The following is a 24,916-nucleotide window of genomic DNA, read 5'->3' as shown; positions in this document are numbered from 1 at the left end:
CCCCACCCCCCAGGAAAGCCTCAGAAGCTGCTGGGACGAGCCCGTGGGTGATGGAGGGGGAGAGGCCCACTCTTTGCCCTCCGGGGGCAGCTGCCTTTGCTCCCCAGGTGCCTGTGCGAGTCAGGTGGTGCTCACCGCATGGCTCCTCCGGCCCCACGCCCTGCGTGGCGTCCTGCACCGCCATGGCCCAAGCTCGCCCTTGGAGCGTCTGCTTCATAAACACGCCTCCCTCCAGGCCCAGGCTCCCGGTGCTCCCGCACCACTGCGTCTACCACGTCGACTCGGCCTTCACCCCTTCTCCTCTGACAGGCCTTCTGGATGTCCCCGTGAGCCAAGGAGAAGGACGAGCCTGGCTCCGACTCCAGGCAGACCCCCCAGGGCATCCGGCCTGAGGAAAAGCGGTGGAGGCGCCAGCCCCTGAGAACAGGCCTGCTGGGAGGATGCCCCTCGGCCCGGTGCCGGGGATCAGGCCTGGGTGCCGCAGATGCGGCCCCCGCTGCGCCCTACTTAGGGACGCAGGGACGAGCCCCTGCATTTCCCCAGACACGTGGGGCCCTGAAGGTGGCTTCAGCTCCCTGAGACCATTCTGTAATTAGGAGGAGCCCCAACTTGGGTCCTTGGGAACTTATCCCAGGCTCCAGTCCCACATCTGCCCCTCCTTTCTGGGGCAAGCGACTTCCCTATACCCCAGTGGATCCATCCGTACCACGTGGGTAGTAATGCCTGGCTGCAGTCTGATGGGACGTGTACATTAGTACATTCAACAGTATCTGTCCTAGGAAGCCCTCAGCAAATGCGGGCTCACGTTTTGCTGGCTTAATGCTGGTTCCCACCGAGGAGGCCAGCCCACCCAGAGAAAGCCTGAGGCTGCAGTAATGAAAAGCCAGGGTTTAGAGTAAGGGGGGGGGGGTTGGCACTGCCCTCACGGGGGTTGACCATGGCCTGCCCGGATGAACGGCCTTGGACATCACACCCCAACCTCCCCACTCTCCCCTCCACATCCCAGGGCTTCAAAACATGTTCCTACTTCAGGAGTTGCTCCTATCGCTGTATTTCCTCGGGGGGGAGGGGGGGCACTGAGCTGGGGTGTCAGAACAACTGGAAAGGTCCATGGAGACATCGTGCTGGAGCAGGGGTGCTCAGTCCACAGGAGGAATGGAGAGCTGAGCCACACCCTTTGAGCTGCCCCCTGGGGCACACTGGGATCCTGTGTTTTCTGGGCAGGACCACACGGGTCCTGGGCAGAGTCACAGGAAATGCAGACCAGATCAGGGCCACTTTCTAGAAGGCCTACTTTAGACACATACATTATTAGGTCTGCAGTCTAGAGTCTAAGGGATACATAAACTCCTAAGGAACTTGAACCAACCTGAAGTGCCCATACAGGGTGGCAGAGGGTCTGGGCTTTCCAGGGCAAGGAGAAGGCAGGATGAGACCCTCATAGGAGGACGGGGATGCAGGGAAAAAGGGGCAGGCCCTGGCCTGTAGTGCAAATTACCGGGGAGGGACAGGAGACCTTACAAACTGCTCCGGAAGAGCCTGCTCCGAGATAGAGGATTCTTACTGGGAAGGTAGCCGGGACCAGTTTTGAGTTCAATTCTGGGCTCTTTCCTCCTTGGATGAGCTGAGCTTTCCTGGCATATGGATGCCACCTTTAGGGCTGCTTCCCCTCGCTCTCAGGTAAAAGTGGGCTCCCTAGAGAACGGCCACACTGACTTCCGTGAGCTCCTGCTGGGGCAGGGTTGACGAGGACCCCCAGACCCACATCTTCCACATTTAGGCAGAAGCACTTGTGATAGTTTTTTTTGTTTTTTGTTTTGTTTTAAGGTTTATTTATTTGTTTGAGGGAGAGAGAGAGAGAGCACATGGGGGGAGGGGAGCGGCAGGGGAGAAGGAGAGAGAAACTTAAGCAGACTTGGTGCTGAGCACGGAGCCAGATGCGGGCTCGATCTCACAACCCTGAGATCACAACCTGAGCCGAAACCAAGACTCAGATGCTTCACCGACTGTGCCACCCAGGTGCCCCTGATAGTTTTATGTGCCATTTTACGTGCCAGGTACCACAGGGGCCCAGACACCTGGTTAAACATTATTCTGGGTGTGTCTATGTGGGTATTTCTGGATGAAATTAACATTCCAGTTAATCAACTGGGTAAAGCAGGTAGAAGGCCCTTCCCAATGTGGGTGGGCCTCAGCCAATTCGTTGAAGGGCTGAATAGAGCAAGACACAGTTAAGGGAAATTTTGCTCTGTCTGAGGGTCTCGAACTGGAATGTTGATCTCTTGCCTTCAGGCCCTTTCTTGAATTATGCCATCAGCTCTTCTGGGTGGAGCTCCAGCTTACAGATCTTGGGACTGTTCAGCCTCCAGAGGCATATGAGCCAATTCCTTATAATAAATGTGTGTGTGCATGTGCGCGCGCGCGTGGATCTCCTGTTGGGTCCGCTTCTCTGGAGACTCCTGTTCCAGCAGTCCCTCCCATCTGTGCCCCCCCAGTCCACTCCAAGCACTGAAGCCCTCCCCAACAAGCAGTATTGATTTAACCTTTTTTGTAAAATTCAAGTCCCTCACTGGGAGGGGAGACTCCCCTAGGCCAGGCAGAGATGTCAAGGCACGATCTTACCGTTTCGTAGCAACGGAGGGTGCTGCCCACCGAGGCCCATGGCTGTGGGTATGCAGGGAGCTGCGCCATGAACTAGCCTCTGCTAGTACCACTGGCTCATTAGGCACTTGCAGACGGCTCAGTGTTCCTATTCAGAGGCATGTATCTTACAAGATTACTAACAAAATAGCCACGGTCCCTGACAGCCTGTGAGGCAGGCTCTGAGCTGCACGCTCTGCCCATTTACCTCCATCACCCGCCTCTCCATTTCACCCCTTCTGCCAGCGAAGACACTGAGGCTCTGAGAGGTCCCACAGCCCAAGGCAGGCAGGTGAGACAGACACTGCTGGTGCCCATCTTGGAAACAGAACTCCAATCCTGTTCAGCCCTTCCCACTGCCCTGCCCTCTGGGGAAGGGGAGCCCTCCTCAGCCAAGGGTGCGTCTTGACTGGCCAGTCACGGTCACCGCACACCCCCACTGAGGTACTGGCCTGGGTTTCAGCCAATGAGAGGGGAAGCTGATGAGGAGGTGGGCGGCGGGAGGGAGAATTCTGGAAAGTTCCCCTCCCTCTCCAGGAAGAAGAGCAGACAGCGTTGCTTCTCTTCTTGCCTGTGGAACGCTGTGTCAGCTGGACCGTGGGAACCCCAAGGAGAAAAGTATGAGGACAAACGCTAAATGCGAGACTGGGGGGCAGGGTGGTGGGGAAGGCGCGGGGAACCTTGCGGCCCCAGTGATGCTCTCTCCAGCTGCTGCATTAGCCAAGCCTACAGCACGCTGCCTTTGGACTTCTCGACGTGTGAGACAAACATCCTATGGTAGAAGCAACCTCTGTTCAGTTCTCTGAGGCTGGGGCCAGAGGTGTCCCTCCGGCCACAGCCTGAGAAACTTGGTCTCCCTCCCGGCCCGTGCTGATGGCCCTGGTCCCCGCTCTGTCCCTGCAGGGCATGTGCTGTCCTGCTCCCTTGCTGATCAAATGGGGGCAGGGTGGGACCGGCGGGGAGGGAGGCAGGCAGAAGCCTGAGACTCAAACCTGCCAGGGACAGTCACCTTTTATTTCCATTAAGTATTTCTTGGCACGAATGGGGGAGATATTGGAGAACAGGCTGCACAAGATTTATAGACACAGGGACATGAGAGGGGCCGAGTTTACCGACAGCAACTGGCCCCGCTGAGTCTACCCTGACCCGAGGGTCCTGAGCAACCCGGGGGCTCTCACGGGCCAACACAAAACTCAGAGAATTCCGTTTATTTGATCATTTTTAATACAGGAAATGCCAGACCAATCAACAAGGAGGACAGACCTTACACAGACGCCTGCCTTCACTACGTGGACGGGACGGTCCGCACGGCACTGGGCACGCATGCATTTCCTTGGAAACGGGTAGAGCGAGAGAGCGCATAAATACCACAAAATAACCGGGCTCGGGGGCAGATCACAGGCCACGGGGGAAACCACGCTTCACAGGCAACGGAGGCATGAAATACGGGACCTACACGGCACATTTCACTTCACCAGAGGCATAATTTATACGTGAAAGGGAAGGAGGCCCCGGTATCTGTACGTGCAAGCAGCTTTGGTCAGAGGAAACGCACGAGCGAGGTGGAGCCATGCACGGGGAGGGCTTGCCCGTCTACTCTCCCTCCGGTCTTGTCCCCACCTTGCCCATGGTCGCCTGCCATCACAACATACAACAGCTGGCCTTGTCTCCATCTTAGAAGCCCCATCCATGTCCTCAGCGGTGTTCTCGGGGCTCCCTGGGGCGGCGAGACGCCCCAGGAGCCAGAACTGTGAGGCCTGCGTGGAAACACCTCCCCGGGGGGGCGGGGGGGTGCCCTGGGGGGGGGGGGCGGGCGGGGGCAGGAGGAGGCCAGGTGGAGGAGGGAGGCACAGCCACCGGGCCGGGCAGGTGCCGCGTGTCGCCTGGGCCCCGGCCGAGAGCAGGAATGGTGGAGGAGGCGCCCACCCGTGCAAGCAAAGCTTTAGACGGCGAGACGAGCCCGTGTTTCTCTGCCGCTGTCTGGACGCCCGGCCCCTCAGAACTGACTGGCACTGCTGGGGTCACACTGCAACAAGCGGACGATGGAGGGGTCGCTCTTGGCACCTTTAATGAATTCTTCCAGCGACAGCTTGCCTGTGGCACGGGAGAGAGGAGAGGCGGGGGTCAGCCAGTGCTCCGCGGTCTTCGCGCATCCAGAGGTCCCGGACACCGCTCCCTGTCGGGGGACGCCCCCTTTACTCTAAGTCTCGCACCTTCCCGAAGCTGGACCGAAGTGAGGCTCCACTCACTCTGCATACATTTCTGGAAAAATCCCTTTTCGCTTTCACGGCTTACAGCAAAGCATCGGGCAACTTAAAGGACACACCCCCAGTACGACAGGGGCTGTGGCTTGTGGGACAATGTAAATGCTTTTAGAAGCCGCCCCAGGCTTTAGGTAATAAATTACTGCTAGGGCCAAGAGTAGAAAAGCGGGTTTGAAAACTGAAGTGAGTTCTGGAGGAGCTGATGTTGGGGACACCCACGGGCCCTCCTCGGCGGTCCCTCTCCCAGGACCCACGTGCCACCCACCCCCACCCCCCCCGCCAACGGGGAAGGACCTAGGTTTGAAGCTGGCTCTGTTCCGGGGGCTCATGCCTTGGGGGAGTCTGCAGCTGTGAAGCCATGGTGACAATGACCCCGCAGGATGGCAGTAAAGGGGCTAAGGAGCTCGTGGCCTACGCCACGCCGCCACGGGCAAGCTACCAATCTTTCCACGGCTCAGGATCTTCAGCCGCGGCCCGGCCTGGAGGATGCATCCAGCCGGCTGCTACCAGGGAGCCAGGAGAGGGATCCAGAGGCCCCCAGGCAGAGACCTCCCGCCAGCCCACTGCCAGGGAGGGACACCCACTCCTCCCGGCCCCCAGCAGGGGGCAGGCAGGCTGGCCCCAGCGGAGACTAAACAACGCCGGGGCCCAAGGATGGGCTGGGAAACAACCCCTTCAAAGGAGGAGAAATTCTCCGGGACCCTCTGCTCACACAGAGGGGCTACTGGGCTTTGCTTCTCCCCTATGGGTGGTGGCAACTTTTACCTGCCACTCCCCCAACTCTGACCACTCAGATCGAGAAGCTTCTGAAAGCATAGCCCCCTCCTCCTGGCAGAGAGCGGGGCAGGTGCGGGGCCGATGGGGGGCAAGAGGGGCCCTGGGGGTTCCTGAGCACGGTCTGGGTCTGTGTGGCAGCAGTCAGCATGTTCCTGGCGCTCGGCCAGTCTCCGATCACATGTACAGCCAGGAGGGGTGTGAACAGGAGAGGTTTGTGCTGGCGGAAACCAGCCAGGTCCCCCCTGACCCCCGGATGGAGGGGGCAGGGAAGGTGAGACAAAGTGCAGGGCCCTGCCCACTCCTGAGCAGCCCCCTCAAGACGGGGTGCCCCTGAGCACCCCTGCCTTCAGCCTCATCTCCGCAACATCGACCCTCCCCCTTCCCTCCCCGAGGCCCGGGGACAGACGGACACTGGGGCTCAAGAGGTGCCCTGCCCCACTGGGCACAGACTCAGGATCCCGACAAGCTAGGAAGACACGGCCCCGCTGGCCTTCCAAAGGGATGGGGTCGGGCAGGCTCAGGCAGGGGAGAGGGGTCGAGAGCACAGTGCCCAGGGCTCTGCGCTCACAGCTTTCTGGGCATGGTCTCATTGAATCCTCACAACCACATGAGCCTGAATTTGTGACCTCCGTTTCACAGAGGAGGAAACCAAGGCTGAGACTTGAGCCAAGACTCGGTGCAGGTCTGTCGGAACCCGAAGCCTGCGCCTTGCAACCCTGGAGGGTGAAAGACAGGTTTTAAATCAGCCCAAGGGCAATGCCAGGCACAAGTCTGTCTCGTTTTACACGCGACTGTGTTTGGGAAACTGTTCCCGTGCTGTCTGGTGCGTCCGATGTATCTTCAGCCCCCTGTGGTCACACAGTAAACCCCATCCCTGGGCTGGCTCGATCCTTAAACTCATTTGCCAAAAGCACTTCAGAGTTTACAGAGCTTTTCCTCATGCATTAGCTTATTTTTCATCTCCAGCACAACCCAGGGGGTATTTCCTTTTCTATTCTAAATGTCCCATTTCTTTATTGTTCAAGAGCACATCAGACCTGACTCTGGGACTTGCACTTCACAAAGCCGGCAGGAGGCCTGGACCCACCAGGTCGTGGCTGCTTGCTCTTACGCGGATCCTGCAGAGCCTCACCACTAAGGCACCCCAACAGAGCCCCCGGGGGCCACTGGGGAGCCTGCTGTCTCAGGATGACAGCAAGGGTCCCGCCATCCAGGACCCTTGATCCTTACCTTCCCCCCAACCCAAACAGGGCCCAGGTGCCATCAGCACCCCTGCCTCCCCGTCCCTGAGACGCATCCATGGGGCTGACAGTCTCCCCTGTTTTAGAAGCAAGGACACTAGGGCTCAGGGGAGACAGGGTATGCCCCGAGGACAGAGGCAGGATGCAGACCCAGGTCTCCCTGCCTCTTCTCTCAGGACAGCTGTCCTGGTTGCACAAGTCCAGAGGGGAGCTGGGGGAGGCCTGAGGGGCTGCCGAGGGAAAGGGAAATGTTCCAAACATACCTCTGCTCTCAGTAGCCACACACACACACACACACACACACACACACACACACACACACACACACGCTCCTTACCGTCATTGTTGGTGTCCATCTGCCTGAAGATCTTGTCCGTTCGTTTCTCCGGAGTGGACTCATCCTCGGGCATTTTCATCACAGAGGACACCATTTTGTATATAGCCTGCAAAGAGACATGGAGAAGCATGTGCGCAGAGATTCTGGAATGTTCCCGAGCAGATGGGGCAGGTGTGAGCTTCCACCCAGGCCACTGCAAGGCACGAAGGAGTCGACATGCGAGCAGCCTTCAGGACCCTTAGCTTTCTAGAGGAACATTTCTAGAATGCTCCATGGTGACTATCACAGATGGCACGCTGGGCAAAGGCAGCCAGACCAATTTACGTGAAGCTCAAGAGCAGGCGAAATAACACCCCAGTGATAGCCCCGAGACTGGGGGCTGTCTGGGGTGGCAGGTGGGACAGTGGCCGGGCAGGCACTTGAGGGAGGCTGCTGGGGGCCTGGGAATGTCGGTAACTCACTGAGGGTGGTGGTCATACAGGCATGTATGTACACGATCCACCGCACTGCACATAGCTGTGAGCATTTTACTCTGTGACTATCAGACCTCCGTTTAAAACAAGAAAGATTTTGTCCCTGAAACCCATAGGGAGAACCACATCACGAGCGCCAGAAAGGACCAGCAGATAGCACAGGTCTCTCCAGAAGGATGGAGAACCTCTTTAGAGCACCTCACAGCACAGGCAGTGAGTGTGTGTCTTGGGACCTGGCTGCACAGGTGTGTGTCTCCCTGGGACAGGCCATCCTCTTGGGACTGGGCCACGCGGCACGGCCAAGCGCAGAGCCAAAGGCAGCACCAGGCCCTTCCACGGTCTTGACAGACTTCTGAAGTTCCTAAAACACCATTCCATGCTGAGAAAGGTACAGGAGGTGAGTACCCCTCCCGGCAGGCTGAGAGGCCATGGGGAAGGGTCTCAGGGTTTGGGCACGGGTGTGGGGTCCTAGCAGCCAGATCCCATTTGGACAGGTGTGGCGCCCACCCCTACCCCGTACGGTGCTGTTCTGAAGAATCCCACTGGTGTGTCCAGTTTTGGCCAGGCCGGTCTGCTCAGCCAGTGACAGGCATGCCCGTTTGCAAAAGGGGTGTCAGGTAGGCTAGGATTCCAGGGAGACAGAATTCTTATTTCTATCACCTCTTATAGCTAAGAACCCGAAGTGACAATTGAACCACAGAGGTCCCCAAACCCGTGTTGATTTATTCTGTGTGAGAACCACCTATTAGGGAAATGGGTTGGTCACTCCTCGGGCCATTTGCAGCTGGTTTAGGAGTTCATGGGTTTGAAGCTCTTTGCTCAAGACTTAGCTCCTGAGCCGAGAAGTGCCTTACATGTAGACACTGCCTCTTGTGAGGAATCCTAGAACCGAATCCCCCGGGCTCCAGGAGTAGGGCCACTGGGGGGCGCCCGGGAGCAGGTCTGGGGTTCTTGACTCTCTCACAAACCCAGGCACCCAGTGAAGTGAACAAAACTGGGTTTCTTTCTGGAAAACAGCCTCACCTGCCAGAGCTGTTGATAGGCATGAAGGTGAGGAAAAAAGGTCTCAGGAAGAGGTGTTCCTTCTGTGTCAGACTTTATTATTCCATGACCACTAATATTTCAGTTTTCCTTTACCATGGCATGCTCCTGGGGACGTGACAGGCTGTGTGTCACATTCTCAAATACGGGGACTTGAGAAGGTCTTAGTAGGTGCCTTCTGCAAGAACCAAGGGACCTCTCCATTATAATTTTCAGCTCTGTAAATTCTTAGGACACCACCTCTCTGCGCCTCGGATTTTGTGAAATGCAGAGAAGGACTCCCCCACCCCCACCCCCAGCCCCCAGGGTTGTGAAGAACAAAACAGATCAAAGCCCTCAGCCCAGGCCTGATCCAGAAACACTGGGTCTTACCATTCCTACGGCAAGGACCCTCCCGGGCAGGTGACAGGCAGTCACTTTCACAAGTGGTGGCCGGGGAGTGGCTGGCGTCAGAGGGGACCGGGGTGGGGGGCCCTACCTGCACGATCTCCAGCATCTCGCTGCGGCTGATGTAGCCGTTGCCGTCCAGGTCGTACATGCTGAAGGCCCACTTGAGCTTCTGCTCCAGCTTGCCCCGGGACGTGACGCTCAGCGCGATGATGAACTCCCGGAAGTCGATGGTGCCGTCCCCGTTGGTGTCGAAGGTGCGGAAGACGTGCTCGGCGAACTTGGAGGCGTCGCCATAGGGGAAGAAGTTGGCGTAGATCTTCTTGAACTCGTCCACGGTCAGGTGGCCGGTGGGGCAGTCCTTGAGGAAGCCCTTGTACCACTCCTGCAGCTCGTGGTCCGTGAACTCCGTGTTCTCACGCAGGTCCTGCAGCACCTCGGGCCGCAGCTTGCTGTTCTGCTTGCCCATGGTGGCGGCTGGTCACACCTGCAAGACGGGGGCGTCAGCGGGGGGGGGGGGGCGCCCGGGGGCGCCGGAGGGACCACCACCGTGCATGGGACGGCTCAGCCCGTCTAGGATGCCCTGCGGGAAGGGGGACCACTCGTGGGCACATTCTGACTTTGAGAATGTGGAAATGGGGGGGGGGATGCAACTTAAATCAGTGGAATGAAGTGTTCACCGGGGCTGTACAAGACTTGAGGATTCATCCTCACTCTCCTGAGCCTCACCCGCTGCAGGCAGAGTTCTTGCTATGCTGAGTGCACCCCTGACCCTCTGGTTCTTAGGCACCTCATTCTGTTTTTAGAACAGGTGTCCAGAAACTTTGGAGGAGTCCCCTCTCTACTGGGCCTCTGAGAAACTCCCCGGGGCCAGGGGGTAGGGGTGGGGTGGCTCTAGGATTAGCACCGGGCAGTCCACGATGTCTCGAATGTGACCAGTAAAATATCAGGCGGCCGTGGGAGCGCAGAACCTGCTCCCCACAGCAGTTCCCCGCATGGAACGGACAGAGGACCGATCCGCATCACCTCCCCTCCTCATTTCATGGTCCGGCTCTGACAGTAACACATGACAGTCATCATTCTTCAAGCATACACAGAAGACGAGACAATCAAAGTGAAATGTCTCCTGCCCCAGTCCCCGAGGTGCCCACTTTGAGCTGCTTCTGTATTTATAAACTCTAAACAGTATGCACTGCATCCCCATTAGGAAAGATAACAGATGTAGCTCACCTCTTCTCCCTGGCATGTCCTCCTTTGCCCCCTCCTGGGTTTTATTAGCTTTATAATACATATCCCTGTTTTTACTTGTTATCCTTATGGCTTTTTTTTTTTTTTTTAAGATTTTATTTATTTATTTGAGAGAGAGAGAGAGTGAGCATGCGCAAGCGAGGGAGGGACAGAGGGAGTTAATCTCAAGCCAACTCCCCCCGCTGAGTGCAGAGCCTGACGTGGGGCTCAATCTCACGATCCTGAGACCATGACCTGAGCTGAAATCAAGAGTCAGACGCTTAACCGACTGAACCACACAGGGCGTCGCTTTATGACTTTAAATTATATACTTAAAGTTCCTTTCCTGATTTCTATGGAGGGCAGCCTGGCCATGTCTTTCAAAATTGCAAAGCCCAGTTCTCCCATTTGGAGGAGTTGCTACAGATGCTCCAGCTGTGCAAACGGAGCAGCAGTAACCAGGATGTATTTTCAAGTAAAAAGAGAAAGTGCAGAGCAGCACATAGAGTTTTTGCTACCATTCATGAAAAAGAGAGGAAACAACGTGTATGTGCGTGTCTCTGTGTCTGGAAGGTCCTATTCGGACATGACGTTGCCCAGAGAGAGGTGGCTGATGGACAAGGTTCGAACGGGGAGTTTTTACGGTAAATCCTTCTGCAACTTTAAAATGTTGAACTCTGTGTATGTATTTTCATACAGGGAGCGCCTGGGAGGCTCAGTAGGTTAAGCATCTGCCTTCAGCTCAGGTGGTGATCCCACGGTCCCTGCTCAGCGGGGAGTCTGCCTCTCCCTCTCCGTCTGCCCCTCCCCCTTCTCATGCAGGCACTCACTCTCTCTCAAATAAATAAAATCTTTAAAGATAAATAAATAAATAATAAACAAAAATAAAAATAGCCCAACCTCTATTTCTCGATCAAGCAACTTTATTCCTGGTTCTCTCTCCATAAGATCAAGCTATGGATCCCCCCACCTTCCTTCCTTATCAGCTTCTGTTGCGAGAACCACTATTTTCACGATGTCAGGGTTTACAATCTCTACTTTCTGCCCTTACCTATAGACTGATCTTAAAAAGTGGAAGCCAGCAAATGTCTAAGGAAGCCGGTTGTCTGTTTCCTGGTGACGAGAGGCCACGTCAAGGGCAGGACCCACACTGGGGCAGCTGTCCTTGCCTCACCCGAAGTCACCAGGAACCTGCGAGGCCACCTCGCCAAGTGCAGTGTGTCCTAGAATGAGGACACACATGATTTCCATTCCACAGGAGCTGAGAGGTCACAGGAGGTCCAGGCCACCATGTACAGATCGGGGAACCCCACACCTCCACCAGCCAGCTCTCTGACCCACCCTGGGACTTGGGGTGGCACGCTCTGGGAGGCCCAAAAAAGTCCTGGCGTTCACATGTCGCTGATTCAACTTCTGGTCCCTTCCGAAACTCAGTTCATTAATAAGATTTTTCTTTTTTTTTTAACGACCATTGTGATTTCTACGTGAAAAATAAAGGTGAATGTGAAAATCAGTGTCTGACAGAAGAGGAAAAACAACCAAGGTGCAGGTCAGATCTCTGTCCTGTGGGAAAAAGCTCCAAGCCAGATTTGGATGTGCGGCTGCCTCTTGATTCTGCACTTTCTGCCATGCTATCGGGGCCCCACCCAGACCAGCTCCCGGGTCCTTCTAGGTGTCCCCTTGGCGGACCTGATGGCGGGGCGCTGGGATGGCTCCGTGCCCAGACAGCCCCACTGGGCATGCAGGGCCATGTGCCCCAGGACTAGGGTGGTGCTGGGCACCCAGGACAGCCCAGCATGGCAGGCCTCTCTCCTCAGGCACACTCAGGTTATGGTTGAACTGTGAACCCCCCAACCAAAAAAAGATGCTGAGGTTTTAACCCCTAATGCCTGTGAACAGGACATTATTTGGAACTGGGGACTCTGAAAATGATCAAGTTAGGATGAGGTTATTGGGGTATCCTTACAAAAAGAGGACATTTGGAAATAGTACAGAAGGCAGACATGTGGAGAGGTAGGGAGAAGACACAGCCATCTACCAGCCAAGGAGCACGGGAGGCCTCCAGAAGCTAGAACAGGTGCTTCCCCACATCCCTCAGACGACCCTGCCCACACCTCCAGGACTGCGAGGGAAAATATTCCTGCTGTTTAAGCCACCCGGTCTGTGGTACCTTGTTAGGGCAGCCGAGTATGACAGACCCCAGGGAGGTGCTCGACTCAGCCCCATAGCAAGAGCACCTTGTCCACCAAACCCAAGGACAGGAGCTGAGGGCACAGGGAGAAGCCACGTGGGTGTTGCCGGCGACTTAGGCCAGATGCCCATCCTTCTCTGCCCGTCCATCTGTCCATCCACAGGCTCTCCCACCTGAACTCCAAGGTGGGGACCAGATCCAGGCAGCCTCGGGCGTGACCCCGAGACCCGCCCCCTGAGGCTGATCCCCCCACTGAGGCACCTCCTGCCCATGCCAGCCTCCTGGGGGCATGTTCTTGCGCGCACACGTCTACACACACAGAGGGAGCAAGGAGTCCAGGAGGCCCCTGGTGTTGGGTGGGGCCCCCCAAAGGTGACACCGCAGAAGCCACTGAGCGGGCAAGCCAGGCAGCAGAGAGAGCCCTCGGAGCTCAGGGCTACAGACGCCCTCTGCTCTCTCTGTACCCAGCGAACTCTCCTCCGCCCCACTCCCATGTGATTTCTCTGCTCCCGTGAGGATCCCTCTATTAACCTGCTAGTCACACCCCTGTTTCTGTCTGCTCTGTTCAAACAGCCCCCCCGGCCTCCTCCAGGTCCTATCACGTAGGACTTTTGAACTGCAAATTTTGGACTGCAAAACTTTCAAGGTCAGCTGACCCGGCAGGTGGCCCGAGACCCCCCCCATGCAGGGTGACTCACTGTGTGGCTTCTTGCCGGCAGCCCCACCTCTCAGTGTCTGCAGAGCACTGGGCAGCACCCGCCCCGGGGCTCCCGGATGAGACCTAGGACAGCCTGAAGATTCTGAGCACTTCCAGGTCCCAGGCGCCTGGGCTTGAAACAGGCTCATTTTCCAACCCTTTAATCAGTTTACTTGCTCTCAAAGCCTTGATATTTGCCATGCTCCCCTCGAATTGTGGGCGTGTCCTAGCCAGCGTCCGGAGGGGGCAGAACACCAACAGTCAGTCTGAGGTCTCTCCCGCGGGACCTCCCCACCGAGGCTTCAAGGGCGGCAGAGCCAGGCGCGCAGCGGGCCCGAGCCTCGGATGGCTACCTTCTGCACCTGCTCCTCCCCGTTCCTCACTTCGTCCGGCCGGACCTGGCGCTGTTCCCACCAGCAGCGTGTGTCCCTGTGTCCTCAAAGGGGGCGCGTCATACTGCACGGGGCACAGCGCGAGAGGACCAGCGTGAGCGGGGCGGGCCAGCTGCCGTTCTGGACTGAACCAGGGCCCCCAAATTCACCTCGGAATGTGACTGGATTTGGAGACGGGGCTTTTAAGAGGTAATTAAGGCAAAATGAAGTCACTGGAGTGGGTCCTAATCCAATGTGGCAAGTGCCTTACAGGACACAGAGGGCTGGGGCGCCTGGGTGGCTCAGTCGGTTAAGCAGCTGCCTTCGGCTCAGGTCATGATCCCTAGGTCCTGGGATCGAGCCTCACATCGGGCTCCCTGCTCAGTGGGGAGCCTGCCTCTCCCTCTGCTCGTGCTCTCTCTCGCTCTCTATCTCAAATAAATTTTTTAAAAATCTTAAAAAAGAAAAAAGACACAGACGGAAGGCCACATGAGGTCACAGCAAGAAGACAGCCGTCTGCGAGCCAAGGAGAGGCCTCAGAAGGGACCAAACCTGCGACACCTTGATCTTAGACTTCTGGCCTCTGGAACTGTAAGAAAATAAAATTCCTGTTTTTGAAGCTGCCCGGTCTGTGTTCCTTGGTTACGACAGCCCTGGGACGCTGACTCGGCCGCCCCTGGCCAGTGACCCGATCAACATGTGCCATTAGTGTCTGTGGGGGGCCAGGCACCCGGAGGTCCCCACAGCCTCCCTCCCAACCCACCAGCAGGCTCTGGAGGCAAAGCCAGCACTCGGCCCGGGGCTGTCTGGCCCACACCCCACATCCTGCTGCAGGCAGCCAGGGGGAGGCTGGTCCACGGGAGGGCCACGTGGGCATGAACAGCACCTTCCCCAGGCCGCCTTGGATCGTTAATGGCACATCCTTTACCCTGATTAGCATCCTGTCTTTTTCACCATGGAAACAAGCGGCCTTCTGTCAAGTTTCTAGGCTCTGAGGGCTCAGGATCGGTCCCTTTAGAATCCACTCCCCTCACTGAAGACCAAATCACCGCTCAGAATGACGCTATTGGTTTGCTTCAGAATGGATCTGTGATTTATGTTCTTTCAGATCCCATAGAAATTCCAAATCCCCAACACCTCCTCTGTCTGAGATAACACATGTTTATGGAAAGGACAGTACCAGATTAGGGAGAGGGACCAGTACGGTCAACCCAAAGCTGGAAGGTCACAGGCAGAGGGCTCGGCGGTGTGCCCGAGTTTGCCAGCTCCTTTCCACGTGTGTCCCCGACGCTGACCCGCAAGACCGAGATCCCCCCTCCCAGCCCCTCCTTCTCAAAGTGCTTCCAAGTGGGGGGTGGAGGGCATTCCTGGGAGGGCTGTGTGCGGCGAGAGGGCCTCCTTCCCAGACTAGGGTCCCTTCCTGGTCTGACAGTCTAAGATCTCTGGGTCTGGAGGTCCCAGGCTGAAGATTCCTGTGTCTATATTTGAGGTGGGGGAGTCTCTCATCACAAGCGATGACCCCTCCCAAGAAAGGCAAAGGAGTCCGGGAAGGGGGTACAGCATTCCCTGGAATATTCCGGAAATGTGTGGTCTACAAATCTGTGTGCCTCACCACACCCGCACCGTGTCCTGAGTCCTGATGCTTGCCTGCACGTGTCCCCAAGCTGGTGCTCCGCTCCCCAAAAGCCCAAACCCAGAAGTGCAGGCACACTTGCCCTCAGCACGTTCTCAGGGCCTGGCGCCAGGCTGGGCTCACAGTGGTTATGCATCTACTCGAGTCCACTGAGCCCTCTGAATGCCTAGGGATGCACCTCCTGGTTCTCAGTGCTCTGGGCTGCTTACGATGCAGGTGCCTATGGATGGGGGTGGTGCTCCAGGGAGGAATCGTTCATTCCCACGGCGGGGGGGGGGGGGGGGGGCGGGGGGGGCGGGGACTAGGTAGTCTGCCTAGGAAGACAGCATGTGGAGTCAAAACTGAACGATAAGGAGGACTTTAAAAGCCACTGGAAGTCGGGGCGCCTGGGTGGCTCCATTGGTTAAGTGTCCAACTCTTGATTTCCGCTCAGGTCTTGATCTCGGGGTTGTGAGTTCAAGCCCTACACTGGACTCCACCCTGGGCATGGAGCCTACTAAAACAAACAAAAACCAAAAAGCCACTGGAGGTCGACCCCCATAGGCCACTTCTAGGCAGATTCCAGGTGCTGGGAAGATGGGGGTCATGCTTGGCCAGGCTGGGAGGGTGCAATGTTATCTCCATCTTAGAGACAAATGAGGTCTCCGTGGGGCACGTGCTTGTCTGCGACCTTCCCCGGGGTCCCTTCATTGCCCAGGCCCATGGGCAGTGATGGAGGCCACCACGGGGCTCCCAGCTGGTATCCCCCACCACCATGAAGTGGGGCCCATGAAGACGAAATATAGCCCCTCGTGCACTGCCAGTCCCTTACTGGGCCAGTTCACATGTGCTTACCAAAGACTCAGATGAAACAGTTAATACAGAGAGCCTCATTTTAGCTCTCCCCTGGAGGCTCTCAGCCCAAAGCATGCGGCCTCTCAGGGACCTGGGATGGTGGAATGCTGCATGCACAGTGAGCCCCTCTGTTACTAATTAAGCCAAGGAACCATCATTGACGACTGGCTGGCTGGGAAGATGGATGATAACAAGCCAGCCTTTCTGCAAAGACAAAGCAACCACCCTCATTTCTCAACAGAAATGACCCCCCAGCTCCAGTGCCCAGGCACACACCCATCCTTCATCTGTAGACCAGAAAATCTTACTCTCATCTTCGTTGACAGATGGGGTGAAGAATGGGCGTGCCAGGAAGGGTGATCAATTCGGGATCAGAGCCACCTTTTACTTGGCTTGAAAAGCTTCATGACCAAGCAGGGCTCGGATCAGACAGGCAACAGCCTTCTGAATGCATCAAAGATCATATTTTAATTCCCAGTAATGGCAGAATGGGGAGACAGTTAATGTAGAGCTTACATCCATCCATCTCTCTCTGGCTCTCGGTTTCTCCATTGTTCTTAATGTGCTAAATTGTTCAAAAAAAAAAAAAAAGGCAAACATGTAGCTGGGGAGCCCTATGAAAATATTTAACCCAAAGTAGGCATCGCCTGCAAATTAAAGCCTTTTTAATGGCGCAGTTCTACCAACTGCTCGGTGAGGCTCCAGGGAACCAAGTACCGAATGTGTCATTAATCACAGCTCCACACCGGCTGATGGCATGGGTTGACATTTCAGTCATTGCTTTAAAATGCTTTCATCAGGTTGGATCTCCAGAGCTCGCTGGGCCAAGCTGACTTACACTCGGAGGGAAAACGATGGGAAAGATGGGAGGAAGCAAGTCCTTATGAAAGGCCCCAGCTCAGGATGAGGCTGGAGGGGCATCCGCAGTGAATCTGAACTTCAAGGGACCAGATGGCTCTTTTGGCGACGAGCGCTTATTCTGTCTGGGCTCGAACAGGAAAGTCGGGGCTGAAGGGACCAGCAGAAAACAGGCGCTTTGTGCTGTTCCTCGTGCAGCACAAGACCCAAGCCGTTCTTTCTCCTGGTGACCCATTAGCAAATGGGCAAATGCTGAGAATTTGTCCTTCTTTTCTCCAAGGAAGTGGGTGAGAGGCAAGCTGCAGGCAGCCTCGGCTTCTAGTGCAGCTGCTCTGAGGAGGGGGTCAGTCCTGTCCCAAGGGGTCTGTGACAGCTTCTAGACCCCCAGCAGGAACAGCACGCTTGGGGGGGCTCAGGCTGCAACGCGGCTGGGAGGACGCTAGAGGGCGCAGGCAGGAGGACTCCTCGGGACCCGGCTGGAGACCCCGCCCTCCCGGCCCCGCCCCCGCCACGCCTCCTCCACGTCGCGGGTGCCTCAGTTTCTCTGTCTATAAACTAGATTTGTCCAATTCAGTAATCACCAGCCACATGTGGCTATTGAGCACATAAAATGTGGCCTGTCTGAATTCTTACAGATGCCCCAAGAGTAAAATACACACTGGCTTTTGAGGACTTAACCCACAAAAATAATGTAAAATATCTCATGATGATTTTACTATCCTGATTACATGTGGAATGACAAGTGACACCGTTTGCGATATCGTGGGTTAAATGAATCATGTTGGTGACACTAATCTCATCTGTTTCATTTTACCTTCTTAATGTGGCTACTAGAAAAGCTAATATGACATACGAACATGGCCGATATTCTATTTCTACCGGCTGCTCAGCCCTGGGTAGATCCCTGGGACACTCCCCACACACCTCGTGCCTCTGAAAACACTGGTTCATCCATATGGCTGCTCGCCTCAGGTGCCCGGCAAACTTCTACTCAACCTCCAAAGCCCAACTCACAAGCTACCTCTTCAGAGATGCACGTCACAGCCCCCAACAATTGCTCTTCCTTTTGCATCCCGATACCAATTTTTAACCTATTTCTATTATGACCTCAGCTTCTGTAACATCATTTACTTGTATTTTTCCCTCATTAGACCGTAAGCTTATTGAGGAAAGAGAATACCTCATTCATGCCAAAGCATGTTCTAGCCTCAAGGCCTTTGCATTTGCTGTTCCCTCTACCTGGTCTCAAGGTGCATTCCCTCAACGTTCATGTCTTTGCTTGAGGCTTCTTGGGGGTGCCTCCTCCACGGAACCCATCTCAAATAGCATCGGCCCTCACGCCCTAGTCCCTCACTCTGCCCCCTTGTCATAGGGTTCCCTACTACTTGGCGCCATACTGATACATTTATTGTCTCTGTCTCCTTTTGTTCACACTGGACCCCCACACTGCCCAGAACAGGGCTTGGCACAAAATGGGTGCTCGGTAAATCTCTCTGAAATAATGGCTGTGTGTGCCAAGGGCCTAGCACAGTGCCTGAATGGATGAGCAGATGGAGGAGTGAATGGATTTTCTTCTAGGACCCTCTTGCTCCAACATTGTGACTTCTCCAGGAAGGAACATCATGGGTCGGGATGGTAAAGCGCTCTCTTGCCCAGATTTGAAACTCTAAGAAGGGACATTCTGTAATCCAGACTTGGTATTTTGGGAAAAGCTCCATTTGCTGGCCCAGAAACAGCCACAGCAGAACAGAGGGCCTGCCTGGGGCATGTCAGACTCCGGGGTCCAATCACCAAACCCGTGCCATCTCCTCCCTGCCTCCATGAACACGCCCCCAGCTATGTGGTCCTGGGCCAGGGTCCTCACTGCCCCCCTCCAGCTGGGATCTTTCACCCAGAGCAACTTCGCTGCTCTTCGAGTCTCCTAGGGAGGAGCACTCAGAGCTGCTTGCCCTGTGGAAGAAGGTCGCTTACCGGAATGGCCGTAAATGAGCCTCTGGGGAGAAAAGCCGGAGAGAGAGGAAGAGAGAATGCCCAGGAGAATAATCCTCCCCCTCGTAGAATCTGCTAACACAACAGGAAGAGAACTCTAGGCAGGATTCAAAACAAGACCATGGGATTTTTTTTCTTAACACCAAAACTGCTGCGTAGGACCACCCATACGTGAGTTCCAGATTCTGGGGCTTCCGGTGGGAGTTAGTCCCTGTCAGGCTGGAGTGGGCAATTGGAAGTTTCTGAATTTGCGCCCTTGTGCCAGCAAACATTTCCAACAGTTCCATTTCCCCTCTGTGCCAGTGTGGGAACAGCTGGATGAACAACAAAGACCCTCCGCAGGTGCCTGGAGTCCCCTTCCCCCAGGCACGCCCCTGAGCCACGGGGTACTGTGCACCATGAGGCTTACTTAAGAGGGACCGGGAGAGCGGGAGCAGAGCTAGCCTGTCCCCGAGCAATGGTCACGAGGTCTGATCGGTGAGGTCTGAGCCAGGCTTAAAGGCTCCCGGGAGTCCTCCAGGTGGGCAGATGACGGAAAGAGCGTGTGCCGGGGCGAGGGCGCCGGGAGAGAGCCCACCCGAGGCCACAGAGGCTGGGACATTGCCGGTGAGCATGACTATGGAACAATGCAACATTGAGGAGAGGGTCCAGGAGAGAAACAAGAGGGGACTGGAGAAGGCGAGGCTGGCCATGTCCCCTCACCATCCCCGGCAAAGGCCCAAGCCCCGTGAAGCACTCGGAATGAGACAACCAGCCGAGGACTCAGACTCTATCACTGTTTGATCATCCACACCCGGGAATCACCCTACATCCCCCTTGCAGGGATCCCGAGCCCACCAGGGCTAAATCCTCTTTCATCGGAAATCTAAGAGGCCCCAGTAGACCGGTCCGTGGGGACTGAAGGCAGGAGCCAGTCTGAGATTTCAGAAGCCCCCTCCCCCATAGGTCTGACCCGGCTTCAGTCGGCCCTGGGGGCACAGACCTGGTGGAGGGCCCCCACCCGGCTCAGCTGCGCGTGTTATGTGTGGAGACGTGGGAGAGCAGCCCCCACACAGCTGCGTAAATGCCTCCAGGCTACGCATGTCCCGCCGCAGAATGACTCCAGCACCCGCCAAGCCTGCGTGGGACAGATCCGCACGGCACGTGACAGAGCGAGTCCCCGATCCCGCGCCGATGCTCCTGGCCAGGATGTGAACCCCAGTCCTTCCACCCCCCCGCAGGAGGGAAGCCCATCCTTGCGGGCAGTGCCTACACACCCTGGCCAGTGGGGCGCCGCTCGGGAGGCGGAGGGTGCACCGAGCCAGGCCCTGGGGTGCGGTGGTTCCCAGGCTCGGTGCCTCAGATCAGCGTCTGCTCGCTCCTCCATCATGGGACCAGAACGGCCGCTCGGTGGCGGCTGTGCACAGAAGGGGCCACACGGGCTAGCAGGTGCGCGGAAAATGGCCGGCCTGGCTCTTCCCGGGCTTCCCCGCCTCGCCTTACGGTCTTGGCTGTCTCATAACTTCTCTGGGCCTTGGCTTCCCGAACTGTAAATGGGAATAACAGTCCACGCCTGCTGATGTGACCGTGGAGCCATGCGGATAAAGGGAAATGAAGGGCGTAAAAGGACTGACGAATTTAAAACATCATATACCTGGAGGTAACATCACAGCTTTTAGGATACAAGAAATGTGTGATGCACTTAATGAGCTTAACTGTCGTATCAAGCAGAGCCAGGCCGGAGGCTGAGGCTGGAGGCTGAGGCTGAGGCTGGAGGCTGAGGCTGGAAGCTGAGGCTGAGGCTGAGACTGAGGCTGCGACTGGAGGCTGAGGCTGCGACTGGAGGCTGAGGCTGGAAGCTGAGGCTGAGGCTGAGACTGAGGCTGAGACTGAGGCTGAGACTGGAGGCTGAGGCTGAGGCCGGCTAGAGCTCGTGGGCTGCCTGCACTTTTGCAGACACTTCTCGCCCACATGCCCAGCAAAGAGCATGAAAACCTGGGATCCCAGTGGCCCAGGCACATCCACTGCGGGTCAGTCAGTGAAACTCTAACTCCTGTTCTTCAGAGAAAATGAGAAAAACGGACAGAAGAAAAGGGCAGTCCTCCGGTGGCCGAGCAGAGCCTCCCAGCCAGCTCGCGCTGCCGGAGGTGCAAGTCCGGCAAAGCCTCCCGAGGCTCCGTGGGCACTGCTCTGCTCCTGCTGGCCATGGGACATGTGACCCCCACCCCAGGTGGGGCGAGAGAAGGAGGGGGAACCCCTCAGGGAGCGGAAGGGCTCTTCTCTAAGGGCATGATGTCTCCTGGGGAGTCTGTGGCTTCTACCCGGTTCAGGTCCACGTAGGAGCCGATTTCTGCACAGGACAGATCCCCAGAAGGACAGGGAGTTTTGCAGATACTGAAGGAGAGGTCTGGAATTTGCCCAGAGCGACCCCCAGCATTCCAAGGCGGCTGGGTGCTGGGATCCATGCAGGACAGGGGGCATGCACACACACAAACACCCCACGTCCTACCACACCACACGACACATACACCGTGCACACACCACACACACCACTTGTATGTATCACATGTGCATACACCGCTGACTGTCCGAACGCCTCCACCTGTCCCCTGGCTCCTGGTGGAAGAGAACCCAGGCCTGGCTGGGCAGAGGTGGGGGTTGCTGCCAAGACAAAGACCTTTCCAACACATCAGTGCATGGGGGGCTAGGATTTCACCCTGGGAATGTTCTTATCTTAGAGAAAATAGCATGGGCCGTGTTTACCATTCATTCACTCATTCATCCCATGGCTATCTCGACCCTCACTAAACCTGCACAGATTCCTTATGCACCAGGACCCGAGGCTGTAAAAAGGGAGCCACTGTGGGCCCGACACGATGAAGAACACGCTGGAGCCTCTGCTGGGGCAGGTGGGGCCAGGCCTCCAGAGCTGCCATCTGGGAAACCATTTTCTCAGCAGAGAAGGGTTAAAAGTGGCATTCGAGGAGGAGTCCCCAGTGTTCGCAGAGGTGTGGGTGAAAGCGTGAGATAGCACAGTGTGGCTGCAGAAATGCTGGCTCAGGGCACATGGCTGAGGGGTGGGCAGGGCTAGCCTCGGGACTTTATCCTGGGGGTGCTGGGAGAACGCCACCAGCAAGTACCCAGCCCCCGCTACACAGCCCTGGGCCTGTTACCTCTTGAGGCACCTTTATGAGCAATGACTGGGCCAGCAATATAACAGTACTGAGCTGTACAGGACAATATGGAACAAATGGATAGATTAACAAATGTAGGGTGTGAGGAGGAGGGGCAGCTAGGGGACAGAAGAAAAAACACCATCAAATCCTAGGCATTCAGACTCATTAGTCAAAGGGTAGTTCAAATGTGTCAAGTCCAAGTCAAAAAAAAAATACCTAAAAAGGTGCCTCTGAATTCTTTCTCAGGTAAAGGGTAAGGGCTGGACGGGCAGCTCTGTGAGGTAGATGAGTAGGCACTTGCAGTGAGGAGAGAAGTTAGCGGCTATTAGCACAGCTGTCATTCCCAACCTCAGAACAGAGTGGGGGCCCCGGGAAGTCCTGTGCCTCAAAGGGCTGCTTTCTTCATCTGTGAATGATGACTTTGGACTAGTGAACCCCGAAGCATGTATGAGCCCTGTGGAGGCTTCTACGGCACCTGACAAGTCCACTCGCTTGGCTGGAATGTATGTCCCTCTCGCCAGGATCTTTTTTTTTTTTTTTTTAAAGATTTGATTTATATATTTGAGAGATAGAGGGAGAGAGTGAGAGGGAGAAGCAGACTCCCCGCTGAGCAGAGAGCCCACGTGGGGCTCAATCCCAGGCCCCTGGGATCATGACCTGAGCTGAAGGCAGACGCTTAACCGACTGAGCCACCTGGGCGCCCCGCCCCAGGATCCATTCGCAGACCCATTCGCTTAGCTCTTCTCCCAGTAGATGGTAGAAAGCTAAATTTCTGCCAGGCTCCTGCTTGAGTGACGCCTCAATTCACAACTCATGGGCCCCAAACGAACCGCTACCAAACTGAATTCACGTGCCCCAAATGAATGAGGTCTGGCCACATTCTAAGTAAGATACCTCGGATAGAAACTTGTCTGTAAGAAATGTCGTTACAGATACCAGATTTCAAAGATTTTTTCAAGACACTCATGGCCCCCTGGGGGTTTGTGGGCACCGACAAGTGGCTCTGTCCCCAGGAAAGTCCACTCCACGAGGTGCTGCCCATGGCAGAGCTCCTGGGGGCCCGGCTGCCGCCAAAGGCCGGTGTGTAGCTTGCTCATGGCTCAGCTCCCTAATCCAGAATTTTTTTTTTTTTAAACTTGGAAGGAAACTTCCAGTGAATCATCTCATATGCTATTTGATTCATGTTTAATGTCTTTGGGAAGAAATAAAAACAGTAAGTCATTCTCAACACAAACGGCATCAGCCCGGCTAACATGCTAGGCGCGCGAACGGGGGTGCGCCATCTGCCCTCGGACACCACAGCAACTGCGGTCCTAACTTGTCATTAGGGAGCATGTTTATAATCCAGAGGGCAGACAGCTCATAAAAGCTGCCCTTTGCCCTTTTTACTCTTTAAATCACAACACCAGAAGCCATAGATTCCGCAGGGAGAGCGGAGACCGATGCGCAAACTCGCGCACAGACAGTGTCGATCCACACGCATTAACTGAGCTTGTACCGAGTGAAAACCAGCGCGCTAAGTGCTTGGGGACACACAGAAGGATGGGAGGCTCTCGGACTGCTTACGGTCCAGGTGGGGAATCAAGGCATGAATCCCTTCCTTCTCTACGCCGAGGGAGCGCCTCTGCTAACCAGGCACCCAGCTCCAGGGCTGGTGGCATAAGGGGGAGCAAAGGAAGGCGGCGTTCCAGGAGGAACAGACAGACTAGCCTTCGGGCTGGGGCCCACGTCCTTTCCTGACTTTTTCCCCCAAGGACACAGAGCTGAGTTCCGTTCACCCAGAGCATGGCTGGGAGTAAGCCTGTAACCAATTAGCACCGTGCCTGAAACACGGGAAGGCTGCAGTATTTGGCACTTGGTGAGAAGAAGGAAGTGAGGGAGGGAGGGAGGAAAGGTAGGGCTGACGACCCCCAGCTCCTCTGTAGGCCCAGCCCTTGCACAGTAAACTTGACCCGGCCCCGCGGAGCCCCTCTTGCGGGCGCTCCAGGTCTCTGAATTTCCTACCCAAGACTTTCCGACCCGGACAGTCTTGAACTTCAGGGAAAGAGCCAGTCTCCTGGAGACCCGAGGAGGTCCCAGGGGCAGCCACCAGAGCAAACCTTTGCTGAAGTATGCTCCCAAGGGAGGACTTTTTAGCCACAAACCTGCATAGACGGTCTGATAGGCCCAAGAAGAGTCAAGAGGTCCACAGGACAGAAAACGTGAAATCCGGGCTGACCCGGAAATCTGGGCTTTGGGAAGTGAGAAGGATCAGTGCGGGCCACCCGGAGGGGCCTGCGTCATGGCGGGGGAGGGTCTGCGTGGACGCAGACCTGAGAGGGGGCCCCGGCCCAGGCGCCAGCGAGCAGCAAGACCTTGGGGTTGATCATTCATTCATTCATTCATTCACTCGTTGGATGCAGAGGCTCCCTCTGTGTCCCGCCCTTTCGGCGCTGAGCAAGGGCTGACTGGCAGTTAAAGCACCCTTCCTCCCCAACATGATGCAGAAACCTTCCACCAGAGTGGAAGCTCAGGGATGCTGAGGGCAGTGATTCCCTTGCCTGAGGCTGGCAGTCCTGATTCGGGCCAGGACAACAGTCCTTCCATGGATTCCCCAGCAGGTGAGAATGCCAAGCCGAGCTGTGCATGCCCATGGTGCACGTGCACGTGTGTGTGTATATGTGTGTGCATGTCCAACACTGCACGCTGCCCACAATGCTTGCCATGCAGGATCTGCCCCTGTGGTTGAGGCTTAAAGGAGACGCCCACAGGAAGCGATATTGCAAAGTCATCCCAAGTCACTATTAAAAATAACCCTCAAC

At 56.1% G+C, this 24,916-nt stretch overlaps 1 protein-coding gene across 2 annotated transcripts in view; it reads right to left on the bottom strand.

The window, feature by feature from the left end:
- Positions 1 to 4,452: 4,452 nt before the first annotated feature.
- Positions 4,453 to 24,916, bottom strand: part of HPCAL1 (hippocalcin like 1) — a 107,242-nt gene continuing 86,778 nt past the window's right edge. For both annotated transcript variants that reach the window (XM_028099339.2, XM_088026317.1), the window contains 3 exons: positions 9,252 to 9,647; positions 7,260 to 7,365; positions 4,453 to 4,734 (listed from right to left, as the gene is read on the bottom strand). In XM_028099339.2, the coding sequence (XP_027955140.1) occupies positions 4,637 to 4,734; positions 7,260 to 7,365; positions 9,252 to 9,629 (582 nt within the window). In that variant the 5' untranslated portion in view covers positions 9,630 to 9,647 and the 3' untranslated portion in view covers positions 4,453 to 4,636. The remainder of the gene's footprint in view (positions 4,735 to 7,259; positions 7,366 to 9,251; positions 9,648 to 24,916) is intronic.

This window comes from Eumetopias jubatus, unplaced genomic scaffold (genome assembly GCF_037043125.1).
Source record: "Eumetopias jubatus isolate StellerSeaLion01/CBP00866 unplaced genomic scaffold, mEumJub1_p1.0 scaffold_9, whole genome shotgun sequence".
Lineage (NCBI taxonomy): Eukaryota > Metazoa > Chordata > Mammalia > Carnivora > Otariidae > Eumetopias > Eumetopias jubatus.
The sequence above is the reverse complement of the archived record's forward strand: the minus strand, read 5'-3'. Positions and strand labels throughout refer to the sequence as shown.